Source organism: Desmodus rotundus, chromosome 9, assembly GCF_022682495.2.
Source record: "Desmodus rotundus isolate HL8 chromosome 9, HLdesRot8A.1, whole genome shotgun sequence".
Lineage (NCBI taxonomy): Eukaryota > Metazoa > Chordata > Mammalia > Chiroptera > Phyllostomidae > Desmodus > Desmodus rotundus.
This window is the reverse complement of record NC_071395.1, coordinates 21,139,545-21,160,120: the sequence shown is the minus strand read 5'-3', so window position 1 is coordinate 21,160,120 and position 20,576 is coordinate 21,139,545. Positions and strand designations below refer to the sequence as shown.

Here is a 20,576-nt window from a genome sequence, read left to right as displayed (position 1 = left end):
TACAATTCGTGTCAGGCCCAGTTTGTAAAGCACGTGGCACTTTCTGTTCATCATACGAAGCACCTACTTCGTGGCAAGATAGTGTGCTAGGGGCTCAGGATACTCTGGTAACCAGGAAAGACAGCACCCTGTACCCCTGAAGTTTTATGTCTAGATGGTGAAGGGCACCAGAGTTTTGCCACCCTACATCTGCCTTTGGGGATAATGATTTTAAGCTGATTATTAAGAAACAAAAGACTTAGAAAAGGCATTTGACCCTCCCCCTTTTCTGCCCAAGAAATTCAAATGGAATCCTTCCTGCTGTTGGAAGAAAAACCTTAGCTTACTCAACTTAGCCTAATGTGAATTAAGTGTGGTAGATACGAACACGCCAAGCAGGGACCCGGTTGCGAGATCACACTTGTCCCACTGAAGCTAAAATTTGCCTGCCACGTGTGTTCTCTCCTCCTTCCTCAATTACCTGTAAGTCGTCTATCTTTATTTTTGAAATCTAACACCCCACGTCCTCCTTTCCTCCTTTGTCCAAAATGACACATATAACCAATTTTGCCTCACTGTCTCTGGGAAGTTTCATGTATTAAAACTGATTTCTCTCTGGTATCTGTCTCTGTTAATTTATAAGCCTACCTAAAAGAATTTAGAAGGCAGTAAGAAAAGTATTATCTTTTTTTAGCTCTTCCAAGAGGAAGACAGAAAATGAAAAGTACTTATAAGATGTATTATGCCTGAGACAAGGAAAGGTAAAGCTTTGGGAAGAATAACTTAAGGCCCTAACCTCCTTCAGAGGGAAAAGGAACTTGAAAGGCAAAAGCGTTTAGACTTGAAACTTATTTGTTTGAATGACAGTATGGTTTATATCATACATCTGACACATGGAAGGTATTTGATAGCTATCTATTGAACAAGGTTTGAACGTATAAATGAGTGACTGATTTAATGAGTAAAATAAAATACTGTACTCTTTTTAAATAGGCATAGCTTTTGAGAAACCATGCTAAATCATTGTTAGTCTTTGTGGGTACTTTTCTTGTGACACTATATTAATTGTTGTTTAGTCTCTGTGTTTTTTTTTTCTTGTTTTATCCTGAGCTGAAGTTTGAGAACCACTGTCCATGGGGAAATTAATACTGAAGAGCTGGAGGCCCGCTTGGACCAGAGCCTTGATGGGCAAGCCTGAGACCAGTGCAGTGGTGACCACTGTAACTGGTTAGCCGTCCACAAGGGGAAAGCAGGGAAGACGAGGAGGTGCTAGCTGACTCTATTTCTTGTGGAGAAACTCCCTCCGCTGACTTGGAGGATGCCACTCTGTTTTTCTTAAGGGGACTGATTGATAACAGAGCGTGGCAACATGGGAAAAATGGGATATTTTATTTTTCAACCCAAAACCAATCACAAGAACTTGAGAAAAGGCAGAGATGCTCATCTCTTTCTGTCACACTGGGACTCAAGACCACAAAGGGTGTAATGAACACCTGTGGAGTGCTGCCCCCTTCACTTGGAATGACCCCTAAAATGCAGGTGTGGGGCTACAGTGGTCCTGTTAGTACTATGATACTCTGACCCTAGAGCCACAGGTCACTGGGTTAGGGGTAGACTCCTTACCCAAGTCATATTCGTGGCAGCATTCTCGAGAGGAAGTCTACCAGCTCTAGCAGCAGAAATAACCCAAACTTCTAAACTTCATCATTTTATTCTTCTGTCAAATCTGTGAGACATATAGTTGTTCTTCGAATAGTACCCACACCCCATTATGTTTTGGTTAGTTAGGCTGAGATTGCTTCTAAGGTTTGCTAAACTAATCCAAGGGGAAAATTAAGATAAAATTTTAGGAATCAGACTGACTATTTTTTAGAGGCATAAATTGCACATGAGAAAGAGAAGCTGTATTTTCAAGCAATACAATAAATGATGAAGTTTTTATACTTGAGTACATAGTACCAGCAGTAAAACTCTATAGAAAATGAAAACTTATATTTTATTTTGGAGTGTTTATAATTTTTAAATTGTTTTCACTATTTAATAACTACTTCTTAAATTATAAATATTTTCTGTAAAATGTGCCCAGGATTAGATTAATGACATAATAGACATGTTTGTAATTTTGAGTCTTTCTATCCAAGAATAAGGTATGAATTTTCATTAATTCAAATATTTTAAAATGTTCCTTAGGTTTTTTAATCTAAGTCTTGCACATTTTTCACTTACTGCTGTTATAAGATGGTTTTCCCTATATACTTTAATTGCATATATGAAAACTATTGTTTTTTTAATATTATTTTTGTACTCAGACACCTTGGTGAATTCTCTTATTGTTTCCAACAGTTTCTTCAGTTGATGTCCTATTTTTTAGGCACAAAATCATACCGTTTGCAAATAAAAATAGCTTTGCTTCCATATTTCTTATTTGACACCACTTATTTCTTCTCTCATGAGCAGAACTTTCAGGAAAAAATAAGTGTGGATAGTAGTGGTGTTAGTAACAATTCTAGTTTTCTGGCTTACTAATGAGGATGTTTTTAATACTAATCTATAAACACGATGCTGACTTTTGGTACTATGCTTTTAAAAGAAAACCTAAAATTTTCTAAATTATAATAGTCAGATATTCAAACAATCAAAATGCTTTAATCTTCTTCATTAGGATGTCAAGAAGTTTCCTGTCAACTAAACCCATTTTTGCAAATCATACATTTTCCAAATAAGTTACTATCCTATAACTTAATATCAGAATTAAGTTTTATTTATACTAACTAAATTTGGCACTCACTTATCTAAATATCATGGAAAATAATGTGTTTCTTTAAAATTTACTATGACTAGAGAGTCTGACTGTCTTCAGGCAAGCAATTCTCTGCCTTACACGCAGAAAAGGGTTAAGATTAACTTAATGGTTGTTTAAACGTAGCATCTTCTTAAGGGTGAGCACATAGCACACACCTACAGATACACACAATTGTGTATTTGAAAGAGAATAAAGAAATCCCTATGTACTGGTGAGTTTTAAAAAGTAGCTTAACTCATCAGGGGAGGACTTGTTTTAAATTTGTACTGTTGGTTTCACACGAACAGACTTAACAATATTTACATTAATAAGTTACTCCCTGTCTGATTTAGGGAAAAATCCTCCTACTCTTATGAAGAGCAGCAGTGACCCCTACTGCTCGATTAAGACAGCTCTGGGTGTCAGCCAGGACAGGGATTCTTTACCTTTTCTGCATCCTGGATCCTTTTATGAATCCCAAGAAACCTATAGATCCCATCACCAGAACAAAATTTAGGTCCCTATAAACACAAAATTTGCATACAACATACAAGATTTTGCATTCATGATGCGCACTTTTGCCCAAATTTTTGAGGGAAAAATAAGGGTCCACATTATACTTGGGTAGTGCCTGAAATAACTTGTATCTATTGTTGAGTTTCGTAATTATTTTATTACATAAAATTTATTGGACCATAATATGGTAAAGAATAAAAGCTAAAATTCCTTTATAATACACAAAGGTATCTATAAATAAATAAATAATTGAAATAAAAAAATTAAAACGAAAGATTTTTTCCTGAAAGTTTGGGCCAAAAACGTGGCTGTGCATTATACCTCGCAAAAAATAGCAGGTAGTTCATGGATTCCTGAATTAGATACCAGGGTCACTGAGCTCTATCTAAAACGTTAAAGTGTATAATTCTGTAAATTCAAGAGAGCTTTAAAAGCTAAGAGCATAATCTAGTGCAAATTACCAAAATTATTACAATGCTTTTGTGAGTCTGGGCTTATACATTTTTTTTTCAGGAAGATTAACTAACTAGATAACAGACCTAAATAGACAATTATATATCCATAGATAAATTAGACTCTTCCTCACATGTCTATAATTTACTGCCATTTAAAACCATGTGCTATTGTATGGTTATTATTGGTTTGTAATTATATTATGATATCCAGTACAGTATATATTTATAATTATGTCATTTCCTTGCAAGTTCTACCATCAATGACCATTGTCAGAGAAAATTAGTTTTAAGCAAAACTCACGCTCAAATTCAGAGTGATTGTATTTTCAAGGATAGCCTTAATGTGTTCAATTAATTAAAAATTAATGAATTTCTAAATGAGATTATCGATTTACATTGCTGTATTTTGATAGGTTTTTCCCCCTCTCAAATTATAAGCCGTATGCCCCGGGGACAAGATCAATGGAACTGATTATGGTTAAGGAAAAAGCAGAGTAATAAAGTTTGTTTATTCAAGATTGCAAACGTTCAAGTCCATCAAATTTTCTTTTTTACGTAGAAAAACACATTTCCCAGTAGCAGCCGTTTCTCCAACCCGAGACTCCGCCCCGGAGGCGGCCGGGAAGAGAAAGGCCCGCCCCTCGAGCCCAGGAGGCCCGCGGGCGACCAGCGTCCGTGGCGCGCAGTTGCGTCACATCCGGGGTCAGGACTCCAGATTCCGGAAGAGGCTGCACGGTTGTGGCGGCTGTTTCTGCGTTGATGATTAGTTTCTTTGCTGCCGGAGCGGCGGAATACACAGCAACATTATGGTGGAGGTAAAGTGGCACTTTGGTGCCGAGGAGTATTTGCTTTGGAGCTGTTTTGCTTTGGTGGCGGTCGTGGGGGATCGAGGGTGTTGGGAGTCTGGGAAAGAGTAGCGGCTGGGAGGGGAGGCTTTTTGGCCCAGCGGGTTGTCTCTCAGGCTTTTCAGAAAAGGAGAGAGGCTGGATGAGAGCACAAGTTGCAGGTTTCGTCCGGCCGGGAAGTTTGAGATAATGCCCTCAGCCTTTCTTTGACCCTTGGGCCCTTGAGGTGGGCTCTGTCCTCGGAGGCGGGGCTTCTGTCATTGTCCGACCACTAGTATTCGGCGCCTGCGGGGTAGCGTCTGTGAGTCTGTGTCCTGAGAGATTGGAGGTCTTCTTGGGTGTTTACTTTGTCTCTTACTCCAGCTGTTCCCCAGAAAAATCTGCCATTCTTGGATTTTTGCATCTCTTCCTAGCTTGAAAAACCATTCTATTAGCAAGCCTTGTTTCTCTTTTCTCAGAACTATTTCTTGACTTATGTCCATACCCACTGCCATCATCTTAATAAGACCAACATCATCTTAAATCTGGACTGGCGAATTAGCTCTCAACTGGTCTTGCTTCCATTTTTGTTACAACTCTCCCTCCCCAAAGTAATATGTTTAAAAACGTTAGTTGGTCCTTTTTCTTTTCTTTTTTTTTTAACTTGCTTAAAACCCTTTACTAGTCCTATGTTATTAGAGCAAAAATACAGACTGTTGCAATGGTCTGAAAAAAAACCCTTATCTGATCTGGACCTTGTGTATCTTGCATCTCAACTCACCCTCTTACCGAATGTGTACAACTATTCTGCAGCTTCTGGCATTATTTCCATTACTGAACACCTTTGTACGTGGCTTATTTTCTCTGCCTGGATTGTTTTTACCTATTTTCTGTGCAAGGCTCATTCCCTTTCTGAGTTAAGTATCACCGCAGAGAGATCTTTCATAACTATCTTAAGTCCTTGATCCATTCTCTGTCTCAGTCCTTTGTTTATTTTTCATAGTACTTATAAAATAAAAATGTGGAGCTATTTTGCTTTTATTTTGTCTCTTTCCTCTTCAGCACAGGGACCATGGCTGTCTTTTCATCATTCTGTTACTAGCTCCTAGCACAATACCTATCAGGCACATAGTAATAGTTCAGTGATTTTTTACTGAATAAATGACTAATCTTAAGCATCACTCAGTTGCTCTACTCTAGCCAAAGAGGAGCTTTCTCCATTTTTCTGAGCTTGACTGCTGTAGCTTGCTACACATAGCTGTGGTGAGTGGTACAAAGCTTTTTACATTTGTAAACATGTAATAACTAACTTGACTCTAACTTAGGTTTGATGTGTAGTTTGTAGCTAGACATGTAATTACACCCTTTCTTTCTAGGAGGTACAGAAGCATTCTGTGCATACACTTGTGTTCAGGTCATTGAAGAGGACCCATGACATGTTTGTAGCTGATAATGGAAAACCTGTGCCTTTGGATGAAGAGAGGTAATTGCCGGACTATTAAACTTCTAATATTTGGGGAAGAGAGCTGGGAGAAGGGAACCTTTAAAGTTTAGTGAATAACACTAACACACATAAGTTATCTATTCAGTAACGAGTGGTGTCAGGGCATAATTGAAGCTGATTTAACTTTTTTTTGGCCTTATCTGTTACATTAATTTATTAATTGCATTTTACAGATACCCAGGAAGTAGGAGAGGGTGTTATATTTTATAATCAATCACTTTGTATGTGCTTTCAGCTTCCCTCCCGCTGCTCTCAGAGCCTTGCTGAGCTGAAACTGTACCTGGCCAGTACTTCTGCTCCCATCTTTTCTCGTTAGTATGATGAAGATTTTTGAGTGGTGGCATATTTTTGGTTCTACATCTCCAGCTCCAGTCTAGGATTGCATTATGTGCATCGTTCCTCTTTTGTCCTTTACCATTCTTTTAAAATCTGCTTAACTCCTCAAGCAAGCATTTATGTTTAATGTGTAAATTGAACTATTCATAAAAGTAATATAATAGGTACATTTTTTTAAAAAAGATATTGTACTAATTAAGTACTTTGATTAATTCTAACTAACCTTTTTTGCTATACCCAGTAAGGGTTATTAGAAAGCTTTTACTACATTTTTATATTTAGATATTTGAAGGATAATAATATATTGACACTGAGGGGTTTTTAAAAAGATATATTAGTTTCTATGTATTTAAAAATCAGTTCAACCCTTGATAACTCATCATAAAAGGTTTATTTACATTTATTGTTTAACAAACTAAAATATTACTTAGACTTAATGGATGCTGTGTGGTGAATTGTGAATAAAGGTGTGGAAATGAACTTGGAAATTTTGAGCTTTTAAAGTGCAGTTTAACTTTAAAATCTTTATAGAAATTTTTTCTACATGATTAGGAAAACAGTCTATTTAAGTACTTGTTTCTTGTCTATCTGTATTTACATTGGTGAATATATTTAAAGTACTCAAAAATACATTCTTATTTTTATAACTTTTTAACATAGTCACAAACGAAAAATGGCAGTTAAGCTAAGGAATGAGTATGGCCCTGTGTTGCATATGCCCACTTCGAAAGAAAATTCAAAGGAGAAGGGTCCTCAGAATGCATCGGACTCATACGGTCATAAACAGTATCCTGCCAGTCAGGGTGAGTATGGTGTTGTCAGAGCTGTCAGGACTTACATGTGAATTTTAAAAATAGATAAGTGAAATGTGTTACTAGTGCCCCTCCTGGAAGGGCTAATTAGAGCCAACCCCTCCTGATTTCCTAATTGGAGTAGTGAGTGAGATTAGAGATTGGTGGTTTTTTCTTATAGGAAATTAAAAAATGATAGTATAATAAGGGCAGAAATTCTTAGGAAATGGAGGTCATGGTGGAGACTAAAGGAAAAATTCCTAATTTGTGGGGAGACTGTCTTATCTTTTTCAGAAAGATGACATTAAGTACTGAAATTGTAGTGACTAGAGATAATCCAAGATTCCACAGGGAAACTATTTGCTTAGAAGGAAAACCAGAGTGGTGTACTACTTTATGGGATGATCTCTCCACACCACTGCGTGATAGCAAATGCACAGGCTTTCTTGACATCCTGTCAGCTAATGCTCAAGGAAATCACTGTGTACATATGGTCTTCAGGAGTCAAAACAAAAATGGTCAACACCTTATTTCTGAGGCTTAGGTTCAGTTGTGAAAATTCTAGAAATCTGGTTGATAATTTAATATTTAATTCATTAAAAGAGATGTTACTGCCGTGGCTGGTGTGGCTCAGTTGGTCGGAGCAGGTTTGATTCCTGGCCAGGGCACATGCCTAAGTTGCAGGTATAGTCCCAGATGAGGGTGCGTACGAAAGGCAGCCAATCAAGGCTTCTCTCCCTCTCGCCCTCCCTCCCTCCCTTCCCATCTCTCCAAAATCAATAAGCATGTTCTTGGGTGAGGATTAAAAAAGAGATGATACTGCTACATAAAATTAGTTTTGCTATTGATAAATTTCTCTCTCTCTCTCTCTTTTGAAGGACAAGAAGTTGAATATTTAGTGACTGGTACACATCCCTATCCACCAGGACCTGGTAAGTGAGCTACATATTGATAATGTCTTATTGTCACATGTATTTTCATGAATGACATAATAATATGATTCCCATCAACTATAAAATAAAAGATATGCTCAGTAGCCAGGCATCCAGGCATAGCTTTTTTAGATAATAATTAACTAATACTTAGTATCACAAGCATTCATTTGGCAAACATTCTTAAGCACCTATATTTTTTTTAGGCACTGTGCCAGAAATTCAAAGACAATAATACTGCTCCAGTCTAAGGCAAGCTTATTATTTGGAGGTTTAGGCAGACATGTAAATATCACTAAGCTTATAAAAGTGACTCTAGAAGTGTTAGTATAGAAGCAGGTATGATAGAAATGTTTTCATGGGTGTATGTATGAAGGAATTGGCACAAAAGTGGAGTGGCCAGATTGATAATAGAAGATAAAAAGCCTAGTATACCTAGGCTGTGGTAATTTTATCTTGTTTTTTAATCCTCACCCAAGGGTAGGTTTATTGATCTTAGAGAGAGAGAGGAAGGGAGAGAGAAACAGACAGACAAACAGATCTTGATGTGAAAAAGAAACATTGATGGGTTGCCTCCTATTTGCACCCCGTCTGGGGATTGAACCTGCAACCTAGGTGTGTACCCTGACCAAGACTTGAACTCCCAACCTTTTGTTGTATGAGACAATGCTCCAACCAACTGAGCCACTCAGACAGGATTTACCATATTGAAAGTACAGGAGAATTAGTGCTTCTTGTTGTACAATATATATTTATTCTTCAAAGCATTGTTAGTATTTAGGGAACTGCTTAATTTTTTATCTAAATGGTAGCATCCCAAGATTACACAAATTTAACTTTACTTCATGGGTTTTGCTAATACCAAACTGCTTATGATTAAATCACATTTGAGTTATATATTGTTGAGCAATATTTGTGGTAAAAAAGTAGCAAAAAATATGCAAAATGTAATCAGTTATTGAAATATCACCACTTGGAGATAATCACCATTATGTTTGTGGTATGTGTTCCTTAAATGTTTTATTTTAAATGCATGCAAATGAAAACAAAGGTAACTACTAAAAGGATTTTTCTTTTAAACTTAACAGGAGTTGCTTTAACAGCAGATACTAAGATCCAAAGAATGCCAAGTGAATCAGCCGCACAGTCCTTAGCTGTAGCACTACCTTCTTCTCAGGCCAGGTATGAAATATTACGCTTCTAATTACAAAAATTTTGAAAGCATAGTTTTACTGTTCACATTTTTTTATCATTTTTAAATTTGTTTTCTCATAATTATGTATTACATGACACTTTGTCATTGCTTGCAAAAATGTAACATACAAAGTTCATTCTGCAGAACAGGTGGCTGAAGGTGTTAACTTCTTAGAATATGATGTTTTTTGCCTCAGGGCCGATGCAAACCGTAGTGCACCTGCTGGAGGGTCCGAGCGCTCACAGCCTGCAGGGATGACTTTGGTAAGTGTCTCTGTGTCAGGTCCCCTGCAGGCTTCCACCCTTTGGAACATACTTCCTTATTTCCCTTTATTCTAAAACTCTTATTTTAAATACTAAAAAGAACTTTTGGGAGGAATTGTTTAAGTAAATTGCAGCCTGAATTAATTGTTAATCTTTTATAGCCCTAAAATTTAAGTTGCTAGTGAATTGACATATATTTTAGAATTTAAATTGTTAATTCTTTGTCTACTTACATGTTCTTATATTTATTTTGATGAAGATAATGTGATGTTGCTCTTTATTATCCACTGTTAACTATATAAGGAATGCCATTCTGAAACTTGTATTAGTGTGTTTTAGATATGAACGCCTTTTTTAAACTAAGTTGATTTATATAGTTGAAGTTGAGTGCTACTAGTATTGTAATTCCATGAGCTGTAAAACCAGTGGTGTATTAGAGCATTTAGAAATATGTAAGTTTATCTGTAAGTAACTGGCAGCTACTGTTATTGGTGGAAGTAGAGAAGAGTAACCAAGTATGCTGTCCCTTGAAATCAGTGCAGGCTTTACTTCATCAGCAAGTTGTGCAGTTGATTTGGCTCGATGAAGAGAGTGCACGGGTAGTCCTCCCATCACACTCCTTTAGTCTCTCTCTGCAGGACCCCCGGCTCAGGCTCTCTGCCTCCTTAGGAGGAGGAAATGTTAGCTGCTTGAGGGTAGGAACTTCATGAGCTTAAGTATTTTTTTGGATAGATGGACAGATGCTAACAGAAGATTGTATGTTAGCTAGAATGCCTTTTAAAATCGTACTGAAATATTTGGGGGGAAGATAAATAGAAAGACCTAACAGTCTCTCCATTGCAATGTTAAATCAATGATGTTAAAATATGACAATGAAGGGCAACGGCATAATCCATCTACAGTCCCTGAAATAATAGTAAGAGCTTACATAGAGCATTTACTACTCTGTTCATCTTCATTAATAAATGTGTCAGGTAGACACCATTATTTTTATTATTTCCATTTTAAAAATGAGGCACAGAGGTTATTACATGATTTTTATACAAGGCAATCAGCTATTAATTGGCAGAGCTGGGTCTTGAACTTATGCACAGTGATTAGTGCTCTTAACTTTATGCTCTCTCTTTTTTTAAGATTTTACTTTATTTATTTATTTATTTATTTATTTATTTGTTTGTTTGTTTTAGAGAGGGGAAGGGAGGGAGAAAGAGAGGGAAAGAAACATCAATGTGTGGTTGCCTCTTGTGCGCCCCCCACTGGGGACCTGACCCACACCCCAGGCACGTGCCTTGACCCGGAATCAAACTGGCAACCTTTTAGTTAGTGGGACAACACCCAGCCCAGTGAGCCATACCAGTCAGGGCAATTTTATGCTCTTAACTTTAATACTCTGCCTCTCAGATTTTTAAATTGCATTTTAAAGTTAACATAAAATGTAGTTTTGATTAGAAGTGTTAAGACTCATTTTCTAGTTATACAAACATTTTTAGCTGCCCCTTCCTCTTTATAGAGGGGAAGAACAGCTTTCATAAATCCCCTTTGAATTTCCATTTTCAAAAAAACTTTCATAAATCCCCTCTTTCATTTTCTTTTTTGATGACATGAAGACTTAAGTATGATGCCTTTACTAATGGTGTAGTTTGTTCCATATCTAGGCTGTTATGGAGGGCGGCAATGCCAAGAACTCTGCACTGATGGCTAAAAAGGCCCCTACGATGCCGAAGCCCCAGTGGCACCCGCCATGGAAACTCTACAGGGTGAGTGAATTTGCATGTTATTCCACTCCGTGAGACGTGATCACTGCTTTCCAGTTGACAGGAGCTGAGTGATAGACTGAGGAGGAAGAGGGTGACTATGAGAACCGGTAAAGTGACTGAGGTGGGACGGGGAAAGGGGCTTAAGCATGATATTGAGAGATATCTTGGAAAGGATACTTGCATCTTGTATAAAATATTAAACAAGTGTTGGCGAGGATGTGGAGAAAAGGGAACCATAGAGCACTGTTGGTGCATCCACTGTGGAAAATAGTATGGAATTTCTTCAAAAAATTAAAAATGGAACTGCCTTTTGACGCAGCGGTCCCACTCCTGGGAACATATCCTAAGAATCCCGAAATACCAGTTCAAAAAAATATATGCACCTTTATGTGCATAGCAGTGTTATTTACAGTAGCCAAGATCTGGAAAGAGGCCAGGTGTCCATCTGCAGATGAGTGGGTAAAAAACTGGTACGTTTACATAGTGGAATACTATGTGGCCATAAAAAAGAAGAAACTCTTACCTTCTGTGTCAGCATGGATGGACTTGGAGATTATTACTCTAAGTGAAATAAGCCAGTCAGAGAAAGATAAATACCATATAATCTCCCGTACATGTGGAATCTAATGAACAAAATAAACTGACGAACAAAATAGAGGCAGAGGAATGGATACATGGGACAGACTGACAGCCATTAGAGGGGAGGGCGGTGGGGACTGAATGAAAGAAGGCGAAGGGATTAGCCAAAGAACATAGATGCGTAAGCCATAGGCACAGACAACAGTGTGGTGACGGCCAGAGGGAAAGGGGTTGAAGGGACTGAGTGGAGGAGGGCAAAGGGGGTAAATGGGAGCATTTGTAATAGTGTCAACAATAAAAAAGTAGATAAAAACAAAAAAAAAACCACCACCACAACAAAAATGTTGATAGAAGGCTGCTAATTGTGGAGAGCAGACAAAATAAATTTAGCAACATGCTTGAAAAACAATGTATCAGTACACTTCTTTGGTTCTGATAACCTTTTCAGTTGTAGTAAGTTAAAACGAGTACTACATCTTAAAATGTACTAGATCTTAAATGAAATGTACATAGTAGGAAAAGTACAACTACTTACAATTTGACACATAAAACGTTTAAATTTTGAACTGTCATGCAGTAAATAGATTTTCTTTTGGTATACAGATCTAACAAATTTTAATTCGGTATAGATTGGAGAACCACTACCACAGTCCGGATGTAGATTTCTGTTCTGTGCAGCCGTACCCTTCCCCAGCCCTGGCAGCCATTTGTTTCCTGTCACTGTACTTGGGTTCTTGAGCTGTGTCATGTGAAGGGAATCTTCTTTCACTCGGCCTAATGCCTTTGAGATTCATCCAGGTTGTTGCAAGTATTGGTACATTGCTTTCTATTGCCGAGTAGTATTCTATTGTACAGACACCACAGCCGGGGTATTCATTCACAGGTTAAAGGTAATATAATACTTATTCTAAATCTAATTGTCAGATAATCTTACAATGTTTTCATTTGAAGATGTTGGAGGTGCAATTTAAACTTGAATAAACTTACTAACTTATAAGTTTAACTTATATGGAAGTTAAACTTACCTTATGTTTAACTTACTGCATTGTATGTATTATATATGTAATGAGTTGAAGATTAACTTGTATGTAATGAGTTGAAATTGAATAACCTTTAACTTTTGTGTCCATTCTACATTTTTTTAAATACAGGTGATCAGTGGGCATCTTGGCTGGGTTCGATGTATTGCTGTGGAGCCTGGAAATCAGTGGTTTGTTACTGGATCTGCTGACAGAACTATAAAGGTAATAACGAAGGGAATGCTTTGTGTTTGCTGTGTGTATTTAATCTGTTTTATTTCTTCTGGTGAGAATTGCTCCTACAGTTCCTCTGATTTCTGAGACCCAAGTATGGAGTAAAGTTAATTGTCTCTGCCAGTTAAAAGTCCCATCTGTTTGAAAAGTAGAGTTTCACCAACAGTTTTTTCCAAACAGAACATGCTGACTACCTACCAAAGATTCCTTGACACGTAATATTTTTCCTCTCTGGTTATAAATTTAAAGCATGCTCATCTATAAAAATACGGGAAGTACAGAGAAATACAACACCCATTACATAGACCCATATGTAATCCTACTACTGTCAGATATTTGAATAAATTTCTTTTTAGTGTTTATTTCTGTGCCTGTGTATCAGTGCATTTTCTTCTGAGTTTTTTCCTGTTTGTAAAAATGTGTATCTTTTAAAAGAACCTTGTTGGGGTTTTTTTTTTTTTTTTTTGCACTTAACATTAATTATATCAAAGGGCCATCTCTGTGAAAAATCAGGCATCTTTTTAAGTGGTTCCATGGTATTACATCGTTTGGATACTTTATAATCTATTCCTGTTATTGGGCATCTTAGTTTCCTGATTTTCACTATCACAAGTATTGCTGTAATCAATCTTTGTGCCTAAAGCTTTTTCTGGTTTTAAATTATTTTATTACTGATTCCCAAAAATGGAATCAATGGGTCAAATATTTTTGAAGTTGGCACCCGAAGTACAAATTATTTTCTAAAAATGGTGAATTGATACTTAAAGTATATGAGAAGATTCTTTTCAGCCTGTTGATTGTGTATCTTTAAAAATTTACACTCATGATAAGCAGAAGTGGGTATCTAATTTTTTAAGAACTGTATGTACAAAATTTCTAATGAACTTTTTGATACCTTTTAAAGCTACTTTTAGGATTTAAAAAAATTTGTAATTGACATAAAATACTAGGTTAGTTTCAAGTATACAACATTATCATTTGCTCTTCGCATATATTGTGACATGATCGCCACAAAGTGTAGTTAACATCTGTCACATTACATAGTTAAAAAACTTTTTCTTGTAACGAGAACTTTTAAGATCTGCTCTAAGCAACTTTCAAATATGCAATACCGTGTTATTCGCTGTAGTTACAACGTGTACATTATGTCCCTGTAGCTTACTAAATTCTAACTGGATGTTTGTACCCTTTAACACCCTTCGCCCATTTTATCCATCCCTCACCCCAGCTTCTGGCGACCACCAATCTCTTCTCTATCTGTGAACTTGGCTTTCTTTTTTCTTTTTCTTCTTCTTTTTCTGTTTTTTAGGTTCCACATACAAGTGAGATCATATGCCATCTGCCTTTCTCTTTCCGACTTACTTTGTTTAGCATAATATCCTCAAGGACCATTCATGTTGTCACAGATGGCAAGATTTCACTCTTTTTTACGACTGAATAATATTCCCTTGTATGTGTCTATGCCACATTCTATTTATCAGTTAATGGACACTTAGGTTGTTTCCATAGGGGTTTTTTAAATGGTTGCCATCTTTGGCTAATTTAATACCGTGGTATTCATACTTTTATTATCAATGATATCCTATATATATTAAGAATGCTAATCTTTTGTCATCTGTTATAAATATTTCCCCAGTTTGAGCATGCCTTTTAATTCTGTTTTTTCCTTGCTTTTATTTTTGGTGGTGCTTGAGGGGAGTCTTGTTTTGCAAATTTAAACAATTTTTATGTTTATATCTTTCACATTTTGGAGACTTCATTTTAACAACAGGTTTCTAAAATTTTGGGGATAATCAAGAAGAAGAAAAATGAGATATTCTTTCATTGCAGATCTGGGACTTGGCTAGTGGCAAATTAAAACTGTCACTAACTGGTCACATTAGTACAGTTCGGGGTGTGATAGTCAGCTCGAGGAGCCCGTACCTGTTCTCCTGTGGAGAAGACAAACAAGTCAAGTGCTGGGATCTTGAATATAATAAGGTAAGCTTGGATATAGGGATTTAAAACATGGTGAGCCACTGTTTTTCTTCCTAATCATAGAAATTTGAACTTCCCTGCTGTGTCTGTAGGTTATAAGGCACTATCATGGACACCTGAGCGCAGTGTATGGTTTGGATTTGCACCCAACAATTGATGTGCTGGTGACCTGTAGTCGGGATTCGACGGCACGGGTAAATGGAGTGGAACCTTGTGTCTATTTGTGAATATGCTGCATCTCACGGTGTGCATGTTGGGTACTGGAGTCATACATTGTTTGATAGAGAACTAAAGGTAGTTACTCTGACCCACCTGGCCCCTCCATTTCTTGGCTTGTACGTTTTTATACCTTCATCGTCAGTTCTGTGCCCTCACCACGCTTTTTATTGGGAGTGCCCTGTCCCTGAAATGTTCCGCTCTCACATGTCCTTCCATCACCACAACTGTTGCACAACCAGCGCTTTCACTCAGTAGTCCTGTTATACCCAGTCCTAGGCTTTCAGTCCCCTGGTGTTTTCTTTTAGCTCCGCCCTCACCCCACCCCACCCCACCCCACCCACCCTGCCAGCTGTCTCCTGTCTTCAGCCCCCAGCCAGCTTCGAGATTACTATCTCTTATTTAAGTGCTTTCTTCATTATATTCAGGCCCAGTTGTGTAGTAAATTCCCAGCCCTGAGTTCATTCAGGTACCAGCCTGAGATAGGAATACCTACCTGTTCTCTTTGACAGCATGTCCAGTGATGTCTAGTGTGTGTGCGCTTTTCTATAGATTTGGGATGTGCGAACTAAAGCCAGTGTGCACACGTTATCTGGACACACGAATGCCGTTGCTACAGTGAGGTGTCAGGCTGCAGAACCACAGATTATTACTGGTATGATTGCTGCTTTTCAAATTTACCATATATTCATATCAGTGCATTATGATTGCATTTGAAATTTACTGTAGTAATACTTCATATTTATGTCATACTTTTATATGTCATAGAATGAAAATATCATGTAATGTCTGACTAGAAAATGGTGATTTTAGATAAATTAAGCATTATTTCATAGTATCAGATTTAGTGGTCTAGAAAACTTTTTTAAGAATGTATTTATTTTAGAGAGAGGGGAAGGGAAGGGGAAAGGGAAGGAAAGAAACATCTGTAGGAGAGATACATCAATCGGTTGTCTCTCGCACACCCCCAACCGGGGACCTGGCCTGCAACCCAGGCACGTGCCCTGACTGGGAATAGAACTGGCCACCTTTTGGTTCTCAGGCCGGTGCTTACTCCACTGAGCCACACCAGCCAGGGCTGGTCTAGAAAATTAAAGTTAGAAGACAGGATACCCTGAGACCAATAACCTTTAGAACAAGTTTGAGTCATGTTTTATATAAAATAAGATTAATAAAAGTGGATTTTAAGACTATAAAATAATGCCATGATATATTTTATTAACTAAAATATCATTTGAGTTTTTTTCTCTCCTTTCACAAGGGGATGACATCATGTATTTGTTTTATTTGTTACTGGCATCTGTTCAAACCATTCAGTTGACAGTACATCAAGCATATATTACATTTTTTTAAGAACTAAATATAAAACCAGCCCTGGCCAGTGGGCTCAGTTGAAGAGCATAGTGCCGTCCCGAAAGGTCGCAGGTCCAATTCCCAGTCGAGGCCTGTGTGAGAAGGCAGCCGACTGGTTTCTTTCTCACGTCAGTGTTCCCCCACACTCCTCTTTCTTCCCTTCCCCTCTCTCTAAAAGCAATGAAAAAATGTTCTCGGGTGAGGATTAAAAAAAGTTTTAAACTAACCTAAAATTTTGGAAGGTCAGAGCGATTAGCCAAGAGTTGATATGACTTTCATTTGGTACATAGGTGCCTGGGCAAACACATCATAGTTTACTACAGCTTTGCATTCTTTCCCTGACATGCGTTTTCGTTACAGGAAGCCATGACACTACAATACGATTATGGGATTTGGTGGCTGGCAAAACACGAGTCACATTAACAAATCACAAAAAATCAGTCAGGGCTGTGGTGTTACATCCAAAGCAGTAAGTGTGTCTTCCTAATTAGTTTCTCTTCCTCCTTCAGTTTTTGGTATAGGACAGAAGTACCAACATTAGTACTACTTTGGTAGACATTTAGACACCTGTTTCCAGGCCTATTCTGCTTATGAACGTGCATTTCTTATTTTCCTTATGTATTTTGCTTTGTGCCCTATAGATGAGGAAAGTTTTCTGCATGGTCAATAATGATAATGTCAAATGAAACTATGAATAAACCATGTTTAAAAGCTGCATGTCAAAATAGAAGCTAAGAGTAGCGAGATTTAATGTTTTGGATGTTAAGTGTTGTTTTTTGTGCACTGAGATATATGCAGAATAGTGTGATTCTTAAAGAGGAAGTTAATATACCTGGCGGGGGAGTGGGAACTGAGAACATTACAGCCAGGGTACCCAAAGGAGTGGAGCATAATATCCCAGACTACTGACCTTTCCTGTTCATATTCATGGCTTTCTCTCCGTCCCTCCCTCCCGTCCCCTTCCTCCCTCTCTTCTACTTTTCTCTCTTTCCTGTCTTCCTCAGTCCCTTCTTCTCTCTCTTCCTCTCGCCCTTGTTTCTTTTCTTTTCTCCCGTTCCTCCTGTTGTCCTCCCTCTCCTCTCTCTCTCTCTTTTTTCTTTCTTGTCTTCTCTCTCTCATTCTCCACTCCCCCACATGATAGTTGCACGGCCCCTTACCCTTTATGTGAATTTATTGCTGTAGCTCAGTATAGAGCATTGGGAAATGAGAGGACAATAAAACATTAATTGAGGCCTTAAAATACATTTAAAATAATTTGAAAATCTGATTTAACTTGGGGTAAATGTCTTCATGTTTTTACGTCTTGGCATGACAGTAGTATTTGGCTGCAACTGCATGGATCACTGAGTACATGTGCTAATAAATACAACCATGATAAGCTTCTTTAAATCTACCATTTTTATTTAACTTGGCTTACTTTGTTATTGTTTTTAATCTTATTTCAGCTACACATTTGCATCTGGTTCTCCAGATAACATAAAACAGTGGAAATTCCCTGACGGAAGTTTCATTCAAAATCTTTCTGGTCACAATGCTATTATTAACACATTGACAGTAAATTCTGATGGAGTGCTTGTATCTGGAGGTAAAATAAAATTTCTGATAAGTGTGTTTTTAGTCTGTCATTTTTTCTTTTAGTGAATGAGTAAACATTTGTGAAATTCCTGAGCCATCACACCTGTACTATAGCAAAACTTACCTAAGTAATGTGTATTTGAATGTTTTTATACACATTCATGCTTGTTCATAATACATGTAGCATATTTCATAGTTCAGCCTTCTTCGAGTTCCCACATGATATATCTAAGTTTGGGATTTGTGCTGGGACTTGCCTGAAGTTTGGTTGTGCATTCTGTAATTGGATATCATTTTGTAGTGCATTTTGAGATCTATAATAAATTCTGAATTAAGCACAGACAAAAGTGGACAAACCAATATTAAGAGAAACTTGTGCCTGTGTCTTATATATCTTTATAACTGTAGTTGTTGCTATAGTGCTCAGCTAGTGGTTGGTGCTTAATGCTTGTCAAGCTGAATTATTGAAGGGGTACCAAGTTTAACTACATCTTTCTCTTTAAGCTGACAATGGCACAATGCATCTTTGGGACTGGAGAACTGGCTACAATTTCCAGAGAGTTCATGCAGCAGTGCAGCCTGGGTCTTTGGATAGCGAATCAGGAATATTTGCTTGTGCTTTTGATCAGTCGGAAAGTCGTTTACTAACGGCCGAAGCTGATAAAACCATTAAAGTGTACAGAGAGGATGATACAGCGGTAAGTTCTCTGTTTCACACGTATATTAAAGTAACTCAGCTGTACAAATTTGCAAGTGTTTTCTCACTTTAAAGTTACTGAAATTATCAGAAGGGAAAATAATCTATATAGTATTAAAGTATTTACCATCCTGAGTAGTGTCTGCTCGTAGCTGTCTGTATTGGTTTCATTGATGACAACAAATCCACAGATTGTTTTAACTCCAACTGTTCCTATTAAGTTACTGGGAAAATGTTTCACTAAAAACAAATAGATTGCTCTGCAAATGAATTCTAGAATCATCAGCTTTGGTGTTACTAGAATATCTACATAGCAACTTTATTTGAGATGAAAAACCACGAACAGGATATAGAGTAAACTCATTCATCCTTTATTAGATCCAGATAATGCCAAAAGTTTGTCACCCATCTCTAAAACTGTTAAATAACTTACATAATGCCACGTAATAGAATTCAGAACAGATACCTTATTTTTGTTAGAAAGGAAGTTATTAAATATGAAGTAAACTAATACTTTCTTTTCTTATTTACTTTTTGATTTTTAGACAGAAGAAACTCATCCGGTCAGCTGGAAGCCAGAAATTATCAAGAGGAAGAGATTTTAATGTGGCATTCTCTTCACAATGTTTTTTTTCTGGTTTTGTTTTTGTTTTTGTTTCTGTTCAGCCTGGTGTTGATGAGGATATCCAGTCATTCTGTGCTCTGGCTAGGACTGTAAAGCAGAAACTCACATGCTTGAATCACTGCTGCTTAACATTTTACAATAAAATGTGTTGTCCCCCTCCCCATGTTTTTATTTCTGAAGTAAGTGAATAGTTTGACATCCTGGGACGGTGCAGATGTCAAGCACATGCAGGTTTGTTAAGTATAACTATGCTAAATATAGAATATTTTGTCAATTTCATTAAAAGACACCTTTTTTCCTTTTAACTTACCAAATTGCCTGTCATAATAGGACTTGTTTTGAGGGGAGCGGTTGGTTTCTTTTTTTAATTCCTTAAAACTAGTATCTGTGACTGATAATTTTGTATTAAAGGATTTGAAGTCTTAGTTTAACTTACATATGTTGATTCCACAGACGGGCTTTGAGTGCATGTTCTGCAAAGTTCTGCACCAGGTACTGTCCAGGACACAGACAAATTAGACGCGTCCATCCTCTAAGACTTCTGGTTTATTGTGGAATGCTATAGTAGAGGTGCAAGCGAAAAGCCGGGGCAGCACAGAGGAAAAGACTTTTTTTCTGGGAGGATTGTGGAAGACTTCTTAGAATAAGTGGTATTGGAGCAGAACCTTGAGAGGGCAGAGAAGGAAATGGGTACTCTAAGAGGAAACAGAAACCAGCCAGACATGTGAAAGCCTGTCGTGTGCTGGGGGGAGAGTGTGGTGCGCGGCCGTGGAGTGCACACAGCTGGTGGGTGGTGGGGGAAGCCTAGGCGCCAAGATAGGCATCGAAACCTGGGGAACTAACTGGAGATTCCAACAGAGCTATTTGAAGCCGGAGCAAGGGCTGTAGTCTGTCTTTTGTGAAGACTGTAGGGAAGTGTTAAGTTTCTAACACCTGGGCCTCTTTTTGGTGAACGTGAATTGTGTAA

At 37.6% G+C, this 20,576-nt stretch overlaps 1 protein-coding gene across 2 annotated transcripts; it reads left to right on the top strand.

Annotated features, from left to right (window-relative positions):
- Window positions 1–4,428: 4,428 nt before the first annotated feature.
- On the top strand, window positions 4,429–20,040 carry PLRG1 (pleiotropic regulator 1). 2 transcript variants are annotated; one of them, XM_045202600.3, is made up of 16 exons: window positions 4,430–4,547; window positions 5,933–6,039; window positions 6,296–6,371; window positions 7,057–7,199; window positions 8,066–8,119; window positions 9,208–9,301; window positions 9,511–9,577; window positions 11,233–11,334; window positions 13,065–13,157; window positions 14,997–15,146; window positions 15,236–15,337; window positions 15,912–16,014; window positions 17,073–17,181; window positions 18,158–18,297; window positions 18,792–18,985; window positions 19,530–20,040. In XM_045202600.3, exons 4-16 carry the CDS (start codon window positions 7,070–7,072, stop codon window positions 19,587–19,589), a joined length of 1,398 nt encoding a protein of 465 aa, XP_045058535.1. In that variant the 5' UTR covers window positions 4,430–4,547; window positions 5,933–6,039; window positions 6,296–6,371; window positions 7,057–7,069; the 3' UTR covers window positions 19,590–20,040. The 2 variants fall into 2 exon arrangements, with proteins under 2 accessions (XP_024424860.1, XP_045058535.1); XM_024569092.3 differs by lacking the exon at window positions 6,296–6,371 and having other exon boundaries at window positions 4,429–4,547.
- The last annotated feature ends 536 nt before the right edge of the window (window positions 20,041–20,576 follow it).